The following is a 13,257-nucleotide window of genomic DNA, read 5'->3' on the forward strand; positions in this document are numbered from 1 at the left end:
AAACATTATGCTCATTTATTCTGTGGTTCCTCTATGACACTCCTCCCTGGAGTCATGATGGATTAGGGTCTCCCTTCCTAAATGATGAAGGATCACATGTTAAGGCAAAATTGAGGGGAAGGGGATTCAGAACAGTTCCTACTGTTACCGAGAGCTGTAGGGTCTGGCTGTTCGTTGCCCAAAAGCCACTAAACAGGCCAGGTTGGTGGAAAGGAAAGTTTGCTTTATTTCAGATGCTGGAAACTTGTGGGGAAGGTGGACTTACGTCCCAAGACTGACTCCCCACCACACTCCACCACCACTTGCCCCCTATAAGCAGGGGCTGAGAGCTTTTACAGACAGAAGGAGGGGGCTAGACTCAGAAACTGCACAGTCAGTTCTGACAGTAATCTTCAAAAAGTCATCATTGTTCTGAAAACCATCATCTTTGTTGTTTTGGTACAGTTAATCTTCAGTTCCAGAGTTGGTTTGTTTCCTTTTCTTTGAGGCCAGTTCTCAAAACTGTGGCAGCTTATGTCACGGCTATAGTCTGGTCATCATGTAGCTAACTTCTTCCACCTGGTGGAGGTTTCAGTTTCTATAAGACAGCTCACAGGACATGGCTCAGCATATTATCTACAGCCCTAGAGAAGGAACTGGGAGAAGGAAATGGCAACCCGCTCCCGTATTATTGCCTGGAGAATCCTGTGGACAGAGGAACCTGGTGGGCTGCTGTCCATGGGGTTGCCCAGACTCGGATGCGACTGAAGCGATTTAACAGCATCAGAGAAGGAACTAAAGGTCTTGATTATGCTTAATGACTACCTTATTATTAGTATTTGGTCTCCTTTGACTATTTTCATTTGTTTCTGCATTTCTCACTTCTCCAATTAAAGTTTTTTTGATCATTCTGTGACTAAAGTTTTCCACAGACAAAAGGCAGGCAGAGGACACGGGGCTCCTGCTCTGCTTCACTACTTCACATGTCATCCTGTCCCCACGGCCATGATCTCACCTCATGACTCCTCCCTGTTCACTTCTGAGGCTACTCTCCTCCGGGTGGGGCTGTGTCCCCTCAGATGGCAGCTCCTTCTAGTGATGCTGCAGAGAGAACAGGCTGGGACACGTGTGTCTCCAGGTTGCTGTGGAAGGAAGCCTGCCCTGAAGGCATGTCTTGGGTCCCAGAGACCCCAGCTTTGGTCCTGGACTCCCACCCCCGGGCCCTGCTGACATGCTGGACTGTAGAGCAAAGGGTTCATACCCACAGCTTTGATATTTTTATCTAGAGTTCCCATTTATCAACTCAAGATTTAACGGAAGATTGGTTTAGTTCAGTTCAGTTCAGTTGCTTAGTCATGTCTGACTCTTCACGACCCCATGGACCACAGCACGGCAGGCCTCCCTGTCTATCACCAACTCCCGGAGTCTACTCAAACTCATGTCCATTGAGTCGGTGACACCATACAACCATCTCATCCTCTATCATCCCTTCTCCTCCTCCCGTCAATCTTTTCCAGCATCTGGGTCTTTTCAAATGAGTCAGCTTTTCGCATCAGGTGGCCAAAATATTGGAGTTTCAGCTTCAACATCAGTCCTTCCAATGAACACTCAGGACTTATCTCCTTTAGGATGGACTGGTTGGATCTCCTTGCAGTCCAAGGGACTATCAAGAGTCTTCTCCAACGCCACAGTTCAAAAGCATCAGTTCTTTGTCGCTCAGCTTTCTTTATAGTCCAACTCTCACATCCATACATGACTACTGGAAAAACCATAGCCTTGACGAGATGGACCTTTGTTGGCAAAGTAATGTCTCTGAATTTTAATATGCTGTCTAGGTTGGTCATAACTTTCCTTCCAAGGAGTAAGCATCTTTTAGTTGCCCCCCAAAATAAAGTCAGCCACTGTTTCCCCATCTATTTGCCATGAAGTGATAGGACAGGATGTCATGATCTTAGTTTTCTGAATGTTGAGCTTCAAGCCAACTTTTTCACTCTCCTCTTTCACTTTCATCAAAAGGTTCTTTAGATCTTCTTCACTTTCTGCCATAAGGGTGGTGTCATCTGCATATCTGAGGTTGTTGATATTTCTCCCAGCAATCTTGATTCCAGCTTGTGCTTCTTCCAGCCCAGCATTTCTCATAATGTACTCTGCATATAAGTTAAATAAGCTTGCTGCTGCTGCTAAGGTGCTTCAGTCATGTCCGACTCTGTGCGACCCCATAGACGACAGCCAACCAGGCTCTGCTGTCCCTGGGATTCTCCAGGCAAGAACACTGGAGTAGGTTGCCATTTCCTTTTCCAGTGTGTGAAAGTGAAAAGTGAAAGTGAAGTTGCTCAGTTGTGTCCGACTAGTAGTGATCCGATGGACTGCAGCCCACCAGGCTCCTCTGTCCACGCGATTTTCTAGGCAAGAGTACTGGAGTGGCTTGCCATTGCCTTCTCCGTAAATAAGCTTAGAGAAGGAATTTATTGCCCTGAAACTTAGTTTTGACTCCGGTAGAATGGGGTTAGCCATGCAATCCACAATCTTTTTTCTGAAATGCTTGAGGTCAGATATGCTCCAAAATTCAGAATTTTTCAGCTTCAGATATATGACATGGTACATCTTCTCGATTGGACGTGACACCCCACTGGGGTCTGAAAGCAACTTGTGATCAACACGGTAGAACTGAATGTTTGAGAAGTCACAGTAAATGAAATAAATAGAGATCATAAATTGTCTCATGTCTCTTCAGGTCAAATTTTTACCAACCAATTTTTTAAAAAATTCATTTTCAATTTTAAAAGACTTGAAGATTCAGAAGTGCAGATAAAGACTATCCTACCCTGTGTCTCCATAGATAATGGTACACAGCTCAGAGAGATCCACAGTGTTCATGGTTGAGACTAGACCACACCCATATGTGAACTTTGGGATAAGACAAGTCTCCTGACAAGGCCAAGGCTGATGGTGGGGAAAACCATTCTGAAGCAGCTGTGCTGTTACCCAGGTGTCTGAGCCATTGGTTCCAACTCCACAGATCCTGAGCCTCAGCAGTCACAGGGCCCTAAGACTTTTCCAGGCATCTGACTTCATCTGCCTCTGGAGCTGAATCTTTCTCTAATGGGTCTTCAGTGAAGACCACTGTTATATTGGTTACTGTGACGTGCCTGATCAGCACAACACCATGCCAACCAGGGTGACATCGGTATCCACTTCCAGATATTTCAGAGTGTTCTGGTTTATCCACTTGCCACAGCTCTTCTCCACCTGTGTGGCCTTCTCCCTGGTGGCTGACGTGGGCTTTTGGAGAGGGGCCATAGGTAACTGATCCCTGGCCATCTGGTGCTTCTGTTTTGCCATGACCCTCACTGTAGTTATTGTCGATTATAAGGATTTCCAGTCCTTCTTTCCTTTCTACCGGTACAACTTCCCCGTCACCTATGCCTGCTACGCGGCTCTCGTCTGCCTCTCAGCCTCCATCATCTACTCCATCACCTATGTCCAGTTCCTTCCATATGGCCTTGTTGGGGACCGGGCCACCGCTGCCACTGCCTTCTCCTGTGTCGCTTCTATGTTCTATGCCCTGGATGTGACCTTCATGTGGAAAAGCTGGACGATATCTCCTGCTACATGCACACTGTGCCAGGCCTGCTGAAGGTGCTGGAGACCTTCATGGCCTGTATCATCTTCGCCTTCCTCAGCAACACCTCCCTGTACCTGCGCCAGCTGGCCCTGGAGTGGTGTGTGGCCGTGTACTCCATCTGCTTCGTCCTGTCATTGGTGGCTCTCCTGCTGATCCTGTGCGAATATGACAACACACTGCCGGTCCCTTCCCCCATTTTCCAGCTTGTGCTCACCCTGGTCTCCATCCTCCTCTATGTCAGCGCTCTGCTCCTCTGGCCGCTCTACCAGTGCTACGAGGAGTTTGGCAGGCAGAGGTCCAGTGACGGGGACTGCAGGGACGAGCTCACCTACAACATGTGCACCTGGGACCAGCAACTGGCTGTGGCCGTCCTGACAGCCATCAACCTGCTGGTTTATGTGGCCGACCTGGGGTACTGGGCTCGCCAGGTTCTGTAGGGACCGAGGACCAGCCCAGGGACTCCTGATCCTCTGCTCACAGGAGGTATCCTCACCGAGCTCTTACATCCTCTAATGTCCTCTTCCTGGATCTCCTCTCTCTTCTCACATCCTTCTCCACTCATGTCACCCTCTTTTCTGTTTCCTTCTCTCCTCCTCTGTCTTCTTATTGTTTTGTGTGGTTGCCCACAACTTGTTTTTCCTCTTTCTCTTGCTTCTCTCATCTTTCTTACATTTCCTGCTTTTCATCCCTCTTCTGATTGTCCTGGGTTTTCTTGTCTCCTGTATCCTGACCACCTCTCCCCATTTTCCTTCTTCTGATTCATCAGGACCTGAGACTCCTTCCTTCTCTGCCCACCGCCCCCTCCCGCCCCCTAAGGTGCTGACTCCACAGCACACAGCCCTCTGTGCAGCTGTTCACACCCTGGGTCTCCTGAGGGGCCTCATTGCCAAAGCCTGTCTGTCCCCCTGGGGGTGCCTTGGTTGCTGTGTGTCTGTGGGTTTATTGGTTGGGTGGGCAACTAGGGATTGGGCTTGCTTTCTCCCAGTGGAAGGGGTATACAGAGTACCTCCCCTTTAAGTTTAAAAGAAAATCTCTGGAGGTCAGTAATTCCCAGTGGACAGGAGTCTTAAAGCAGAGACCTGGGTCCCTGGGCCCCACCTGGTGCTCAGCCTCACCTGAGATTAGCTTCAGAATTTTTGCAGGCTCACTAAACACCCACTGCCTATAGTGCATCTTAGAAGAAGAAAAACACGGATGTCTTCCATCCTAACCAGTCTCTGAGGAATCAAAAGTATTTCTGGCAAAGAACAACAGGATCTTGAAGACAACTTTCTGCAGTATTAGTGAAGGGCAATGATGTGGCTTCCCACCCTCAGTGTCAAAAAACATGTCTTGCCTTGGCAAGGAGAAGAACATGGCCACTGCCAGTCTTAAAGCTGATATGTCTGTCTTTTTTTCCCCCATCCTTTTTTTTTTTTCTGGTCAAGGGCAAAAATCACTGAGTGACCCTATTCATAAGGGCTTCCCAGGTGGTGCAGTGGTAAAGAATCTGCTTGCCAATGCAGTAGATACAAAAGACATGGGTTCGATCCCAGGGTCAAGAAGATCCCCTGCAGGAAATGGCCACGCACTCCAGTGTTCTTGCCTGGAGAATTCCATGGACAGAGGAGCCTGACAGGCTACATTCCAGGGGGTCGTAAAGAGTAAGACATGACTGAGCACACAGCACACCTATTTGTAAAAGGAAAATTTCTTTGCACATAGTTTGGGCAGGTGGTTTGAGGGGTTGGGGCTTGATTCAGTGTGTGGTGCACACACATGTGTCCTGTTTACTAGTTGTTTTCTTCTGCTTCCTGATTCTCTGGGACTCAGGCATAATGTGATCTACATCGATATATATAGTTTAGAAACTATATTTTGTTCCCAACTAACTTTGTTCCCATCAGCCCCTCCTGTCAGTCACAGAGAAAAGACTTGTCCCCTCTCCCACATTTATAATGTCCTTTTAAAATCTCAGTATAAAGATGAAAGAAACAAAGAAAAAATCTAAATATTCTATCTGCCCCAAATTTACCTAAAGTTCAGAAGGGTCCCAGACAGTTTAAATTTCCACCCTCACCCAAACCCAGGCCTCTGAGAGTCCCTCCCTCTTACTCCCCACTCACACCGGACCAGAGCCTAGGGGTGTGGCCCAGCCTGTGATACAAGATGTCAGGCCCCACCCAAGTAAGATATTGGGCCCCACCCAAGTGCCTATATCCTAACCCCTTAACTCTTAAAGGGACCATGACAGCATCTGGATGCCTTTCTAGAAAAGTGTGTACTTTGTGTACACACTCAGTGTGTGTTTCTTTGTGTGTTTGTGTGTGTGCCTCTGTGCTCCCTGAGTTGAGGCTAGCAGTCCTTTAAGGTAATTGGTGGCTGTGAAGTCAACCCAAGCCTTCTTCTTCTTCTAGTCTCAGCCACAGAGCCTCAGAGTCCAGCATCCTAGTGTCACCAGGGCCATGCAGCCAGGTAAGCAGAGCTGTGGGGGAGGGCAGGGGAAGGACCCACACTGCTGTCCCTCACTCCTATACTGGGATGAAGCATGAGTTCTTCACCCAGGGGCAGGTAGACGGGGAGGGCTCCCAGGAGGTGGTCCCCAAGGCCGGCAAATCTTAAGAAGGAATGAAATAAGTGTTATATTTTAAGGCAAAAAAAGAAAAATTTAAACACAGTTTTTTCTCTACCCATTTGAGGCTTCTCTCTCCCCCGTCGTGAACACTGTGCATCTTCAGTATGTGTGTTAATCTGATTGCCCCAATGGCAGGGATACCTGCTGCAACCATAAAGGTCAATATTTCTGTCTGGCCCAAGCATGTAGCTCTTTAGAAAATAATACTGCTTACTTATGACCTCATTAATGTCACTAGCTGTATTACTTATACTCTGCCTGCTTGACGAGATGGTTGTTTCTTGCATTCACAATGTGCGATTGAGTTTCTGATAAAAAGAATGATGTTAGGTGACCTGAAATGATTGACCTGATGGATAGTCTATAAGACTGATGATAGTAATAGTGTGACTCTAGATATGGGAAGAAGCAACAAGAGGAAACCATTTTCTGGACCATGCCAGAGTAGTAAAACAGGTGGTCCAGAGGATATTGGCTTCTGTTATAGGACTGGATGAATAACAGTACCTTGACTGGTCTATCAACGAAATCTGACAATCTGGGAGTGAGCATTCCTAACTCTTGAGACAAACTCGTCGAAGATGCCTCCCAAACTTCTATCAAAACCTAGATGGAAACAGAGGGAATCGTGTAATAAGGAATGTTGTCTACCACCCAGTTCTATAAGAGTCAAATCCTTAGCCACTGCTGTTCACTGACCTACAATCCACCCTGGAAGGGATTCAGGGAGAAGATCATGGTGAGGTACCTTGTGCTCTGGGAAAACTGGTAGAACTGGCCCTCAGATGGATAGATATTTTAGGAGAGATCTTTATGAACCCAGTTTCTTGCATCTTCCTACATGTAGAAAAGCACTAAAACCATTAACTCTGGTATCTAGTCCTTTTGAGAGCACCAACTTGGCCAAGATGTGTGCTTGGTTGCATGTACCCCTTCCCTAAAGTCACATACACACTGGCCCCACCTTACCTCTTTGGAACAGTTCTCACAGCTTCCTGAAAGAATGTCGACCTGGTTTTAATTATGTTGGCTCGAATAAAATTTTCCATTTATTTCTTAATTGATTACTACCAATTTTTTCATAGATATGAGTAACTATGCATTGACCTCCCCAAGTCTGGGTGCAGGAATTTCATATTCATATGCTTTCCTGAATCAAATTGAACACAACTCTGGGACCTCACTTCCCAGGAGAATGGAGATGCCTCTGTGCTTTAGTAAAAGAACTATTGTCCAGGGTGGGCTCACCTGAGGAGCTCACTGGCCAAGCCTGTGGTTCATGAGGGTGGCTCCTCCATCCTTCCTGTTGGGAGTTAAGGGTCATTTGTCACAGTTCCAAGGCTGGTCCAGTCCCTTCACTGTGTAGCTCAAAAGAGAGTGTAAAGGTCCTCCGCTTAGTCCAACCCTCTCGTCATAGAGGAGGAGCAGCTGGACCCCAGGGAGGGCAGGACGTGTCCAGAGTCACCCTGTGTGTGGCAGAGTCAGAGTCGGACCAGGTGTCCTGTCCCCAGGCCGGCTGTCCGTCCACGGCCCCACGCTGCTTGGGACAAGTGTGGCTGCAGCATCCTCCAGGCTGGGATTCTGCCCCGTCCCCCCTCGTCCTGCATAGACCTGCCCGACCCCCCGAGGAGGGCACTCACTGCTGCTGAGTCCGTTTCCTCATCTGCTAGAGGGGGGAGGGTGCCAGAGACCCTGGTCCCTCCCAGCCCCCTCTTCCCGGGGCCCCTGGACTTGCCAGTCTTGGAGACTCAGACGTGGAGCTGGAAGCTGGCTCCCACCCTGCTCTCCAACCTCTCTGCTTGTTCCCTCTTGGCTGCTGGGTCCTGTTTATTGCTCACATCTTTCCTGATTACACAGACCCTCCTTCCCCATGACTTCTGCTTGGCGGGGAACACGTTTCTCTTTCATAACGTGAGTTTCCTCAGTCACTTCCCAGTGTTTCAACTCTGCAGTGATTCTTGTCAAAACACAAACTGCTTCCAGGTGCCCCTACAGTCTGAGGTTTCCCAGACTCCCTTGTTCCTGCACATTCTTGTCCTCCCACTTCTTCAGAGTCCAGTCGAATGCTCTCGGACTCTGGGGAGCTCATGTTACCTTTAGGGAACACGAAGTTCATTCTGTTGAGAGTACAGAGAGACTGAGCATAGCAGGGGAAGTGGAAACAGAAGTCCAGAGTGTAAGAGAGGCAGACCTGGGGTCCAGGGCTGGGTCCACAGCCACATGTGCTCCTGACTCCAGCCCAGCGGCCCCACAGCCCTGGTCTGGTCTCCCTGGGGATGAATGGTGATCAAGTGGAGAGCAGAGCCCAAGAGATCAGTTTTCTAGTTCCAGTTCTGCCGCTCATCTACCATGAGCACAGATGAGTCTTGTCACTGATTTCAATTTCCCATTTATAAAATAAGCAAATTGTACTAAAGGGATTATTAAGCTGTTTTCCTTGAGGCTCTAAGTTTCTGGTGAGGTGATGGGGTTGTAAGTAGGTTGATGGCATGATCCACCCCTTGTCTCTAATCAGAGCTGCATGACATGAATTCTCTCATTCAATATCTCATTTGATAATAAGGGTGGATAGATTTAAAATAACCCAAGCCCTCACCTTTAGGACAAAAATTAATAAACTGTGGGGTAGCCACAAGATGGAATACTATACAGCTTGGAAAAGGGGGAGGATTCTCTCAAAATAATAATAAGAAAATATCTCCAGGATTTATAAAGAAAAAAACAGTAAGATACAGAATTATGAATAGTATGATACATTTTAAATAATCAAAGGAGAGAAAATAAAGATAAACACGTCTGTATTTGCTTGATTCGCATCAAAAAGCACATAAAGGACTCTTAGGAGTCCAGAGGAGAAGGCAATGGCACCACACTCCAGTAATCTTGCCTGGAAAATCCCAGGGACAGAGGAGACTTATAGGCTGCAGTCCATGGGGTAGCTAAGAGTCGGACATGACTGAGTGACTTCCCTTTCACTTTTTACTTTCATGCATTGGAGAAGGAAATGGCAACCCACTCCAGTGTTCTTGCCTGGAGAATCCCAGGGATGGGGGAGCCTGGTGGGCTGCCGTCTATGGGGTCGCACAGAGTCAGACACGACTGAAGCGACTTAGCAGCAGCAGCAGCAGGAGACCAGTCGAGCAGCTACCTGGTCCTGGTGGGGCAGGCGAGCTGAGTGTTGAGTGAGGAGGGATTATATGGCTCAATATATGGGTTTTTAAAACAATTTGATTTTGAAACATGGAAGTAAGTTAACTTTTTAAGAAAACAAAATTCAAGCTTGAAAAATATCCCAAGCTGATAACAAGGGTCAGGGAGGGATGGTAGGCAGACGGTCTCCATGTTCCCTGAGACTTGATGGACAGGCTGGGGGAGGAGCTGAGAGATGCCCACACAGGTTTGTCTCCAAAGGCAGGGAGGTGCCTTGGGTCAAGGGGTCTGGGGAGGGGAAGCAATGGTTTCCAAGCCCACCTGCTGGGTGACCAGGGCCACCCCCAGCCCTTTAGCACACACAGTTGATGAAGAAGCCTCCCCGGGTACCCAAGTCTCAGGCCCTTCCCTTGCTCCCTGCCTGGCCTGGGCTCCCTGTCTTCTGGGACAGTGGCCAGAGGCTCCCTTCTCAGCCAACCAGAGCCTCCTCCAGGCAGGGTGACTCCAGCTGACGTCCCCCAGACTGTGGCCTGAGCTGCATCCAGAACAGAGCTGAGGGCACAGATGTTCCCATTCTCTGGCTTTTCTTGGAAAATCATGGAGATGACTTCCTCAATCCAGCTTTGAGTGGAGAGAAGAGAGGCCCTTCTCTCCGGTGGTCTCAGGCACCTGGCTGTCCACCCTGGTTGGGGACGGCAGTGCTGGCTCCCAATCTGTGTGGCCCTTGTCTGTGAGGCTGGCTGTGAATGTCCTTGTAGAGAGGTGGTGGGTGGAAAGAGAGTGATGAACTCCTTCAGCCCCCACTTAAAGTCTGTTTTATTCTGGCTGGTTTTCCAACAGGGACTGATCTGACTGAAATAGGGGTGTTGTTGCAGGATCTCTGGGTGGGGCACTGCAGCCAGACCAGGACATACAGTGTCCAGGACATGACTCCTGGACCCAAAGGAAGGATTCCAACCTCGTTCCCACAGATCCGCAACTCTTGCAAGTCCACTACCCTTGTTTTCTAGTTTTATAAACGAGAGGAGGGATGAGGTGCTGAAGATCAGCAGGGGGCACCCATCCCTTTTCCTGCACCCTTGCCTGGAAGCTCCCCAATGCTGGGGCACCAATATCAAGATGGGATGAATGGACCTCCGAGGGGGGGTGTCACCCCCAGAAAATAATGTCACCCTCCAGGGAATAAATGCAACTGGAAAAGTGGGGTGGAGGCAGGGTATTAATTAAGTCCCAGGGACATCGTGGACCCACAGGATTCAGGATGTTAAGGAAATTGACACTTGTCTCCATCACAGCTCAAGCATTTGTGGCCGTCTCAGTGCTGGGTGGTGTCCACTGACCCTCAGCTCAGAGAGTAAAAAGAAAGAGATAAGAGGAGGACCCGAGGGAGTAGAGAGAATATGGAGCCATGTTACTGCTAAAGATGCATGTTCCCAAAAGCAAGAGAGTTTTTGTCCTGAAGAGATGAAGGCCTCTAGTCCTTAGGGAGGGGGCTGAACTCCACCAGGTGTGCAGCCCTACTACTTTCGAATTCTCCTGGAGATGCGGTAGAGCTCCATGGCTGCCCTGGTGTCTTCTACCGACTTGTGTCCCAGCACGCTGTCCTGCAGACACAGGACAGAGAGGCAACTGGGGGCTGAATCCAGGCACCATGGGACTTGGGCCTTCCCTGCTAACATCCTGAGTCCAGTACTGAAGTGGATCAGGGTGAGTCTCCAAGGCCTCTGACACCCTGGACTTGGCAGGTGTCTGGAGCATGACTGGCTTCACCCATGAGCCCGGGACTCAGGCAGGGCCAGGAACAGAATCCAGTGTCCTGCAGCCAGGTGTACCCTCCAGGGGCTCCCATCTGCTGGGTGGGGGCGGGGCTCTGGGAGAATGCCCTCCTCCAGGGGATCTTCCTGACCCAGGGATCAAGCCTGCGTCTCTTATACCTCCTGCATTGGCAGGCAGGTTTTTTACCATAGCACCACCTGGGAAGCCCCCCTAGCTTATACCCTTCCTCTTTTCTTTATATAAACTGTGAGGAAAACCTGGGGAGTTAGGAGTGGATTCTTCAGGACATGACTTCACATTCTCCCCAGGATTAGCAGCTTCCTCAATAAAGCTATTTTTCTTTTAACCAACACTTGTCCCTCACCATTGGACTTCTGAAAAGAGGCAGCCAAACCTGAGGGAGGTCCCTAAATAAGGATCCAGGAAGAGGACATCATGACTTGTAAAGAAGAGGAAACTGGGAGCCCCTGAGCTGATCCTCAGTCCTTGAAAGAACCATGTGGGCCAAGAACACCAAGTCGACCACGTAAATCAGCAGGTTGATGGCTGTCAGAATGGCCACAGCCAGTTGCTGGTCCCAGGTACACACTGAGTAGATGAGCCCGTCATTGCAGCTCGACCGCTCGGGCTGGCCACCAAACTGCTCGTCAAACTGGTAGAGAGGCCAGAGGACCAGAGCGCTGGTGTAGAGGAGGACGGAGAGCAGGGTCAGCCCCAAAAGAAAAGTGGGAAAGGCAATGGGCAGCCTGTTGTCACAGTCACACCAGTTCAGCAGAAGGGCTGCGGCTGCCAGGAGGAAGCAGACGGAGTACACGGCCACACACCACAGCAGGGCCGGCTGGTGCACGTACAGGTGGGGGCTGCTGATGAAGGCGAAGATGACACAGGCCACGAAGGTCTCCAGCCCCTTGAGCAGTCCTGGCACAGTGACCATGTAGCCAGTGATCACGCCAAGCCAGAGCCAGGTCCGAGCCCAGGCCACTTCGCTGGCATAAGCCACAGAAGCAATGCAGGAGAATGCAGTGGCAGCGATGGCATGATCCTGGGAGCGGCCATGGGGGAAGAACCAGATGTAAGTGATGGGGTAAACAATGGAGGCCGAGATGCAGAGGAGGGCAGTGTAACAGGCATAGGTGATGAGAAAGTTGTACCAGGAGAAGGGGAAGCGGGACTGGAGCCCACAGAACTCAATTATGAGGATGATGAGGGTCACGAGAAAGCAGAAGCACCAGACGAATACGGACCAGTTACTTACGGCCCCCATCCAAGTGCCCACACTGACCACAAGGGAGAAGGCCAGGCAGGTGGAGAGCAGCTGCAACAGGCGGAGGAAGTAGCCCAGGAGGATTGCAGAAAGCAGGCCTGAGGATGAGCACATGGTGAGCACGCAGTCAGATCAGTCTCTGCCACAAGTATGGCAGTGGTCTTCCCTGAAGACCCATCAGAGAAAGATCCAGCTCTGGAGGGCAATTAAGTCAGATGCCTGGAAAAGACCCAGCGTCCTGTGACCGCTGAAGCTCAGGATCTGTGGAGTTAGAACCAACGGCTCAGACACCTGGGTAACAGCACAACGCCTTCAGAATGATTCTCCCCACCCATCACCCTTGGCCGTGTCAGGAGACTTGTCTTATCCCAAACCTCACAGCTGGGTTAGTTCTGGCATTAAACCATGAACATTTTTTTTTTTAATTATTACTTTGTGGTACATGACGTTATCTGCAGAAACACGTGGTAGGGTGGTCCTTATCTACATTACTCAATTTTCATGTCTCTGAAAATTCAAAAAGAATTAAAAAAAATTCATTTGGCTTTTAATGTCATGGATTTTGTTCCAAATTGGAATCTTGAATAAATATAATATTAAATTAAAATAATTCTTTTGGTAACAAAATTTTACCTCAACAGACATGAGACAATTTCTGATCTTTATTTCACTTAGTGTGAATGTTTAAACGTTTCGTTGAAGAAATACTACTGAGTTTGACTGTAAGGTGCTTTAAGACCCCAGGGGGTATTACATCATACAGGGTAGAGTCACCATATTTCATGATTGAAGCTGAAAAATTCTGAATTCTGGAGGATATATGACCACAAATGTTTCAGAAATGAGGTA

At 49.0% G+C, this 13,257-nt stretch overlaps 1 protein-coding gene and 1 pseudogene across 1 annotated transcript; one reads left to right on the forward strand and one right to left on the reverse strand.

Moving 5' to 3' along the window:
• Positions 1-3,004: 3,004 nt before the first annotated feature.
• On the forward strand, positions 3,005-4,117 carry LOC129550028 (myeloid-associated differentiation marker-like; annotated as a pseudogene).
• Positions 4,118-11,577: 7,460 nt separating this feature from the next.
• On the reverse strand, positions 11,578-12,525 carry LOC129550055 (myeloid-associated differentiation marker-like). Its single transcript, XM_055417558.2, has one exon. The coding sequence runs from the start codon at positions 12,520-12,522 to the stop codon at positions 11,578-11,580; it is 945 nt and encodes a 314-aa protein (XP_055273533.2). The 5' UTR covers positions 12,523-12,525.
• Between the last annotated feature and the right edge of the window lie 732 nt (positions 12,526-13,257).

This window comes from Moschus berezovskii, chromosome 21, assembly GCF_049115385.1.
Source record: "Moschus berezovskii isolate FMDL1 chromosome 21, NW_MosBer_1.0, whole genome shotgun sequence".
Classification (NCBI taxonomy): domain Eukaryota; kingdom Metazoa; phylum Chordata; class Mammalia; order Artiodactyla; family Moschidae; genus Moschus; species Moschus berezovskii.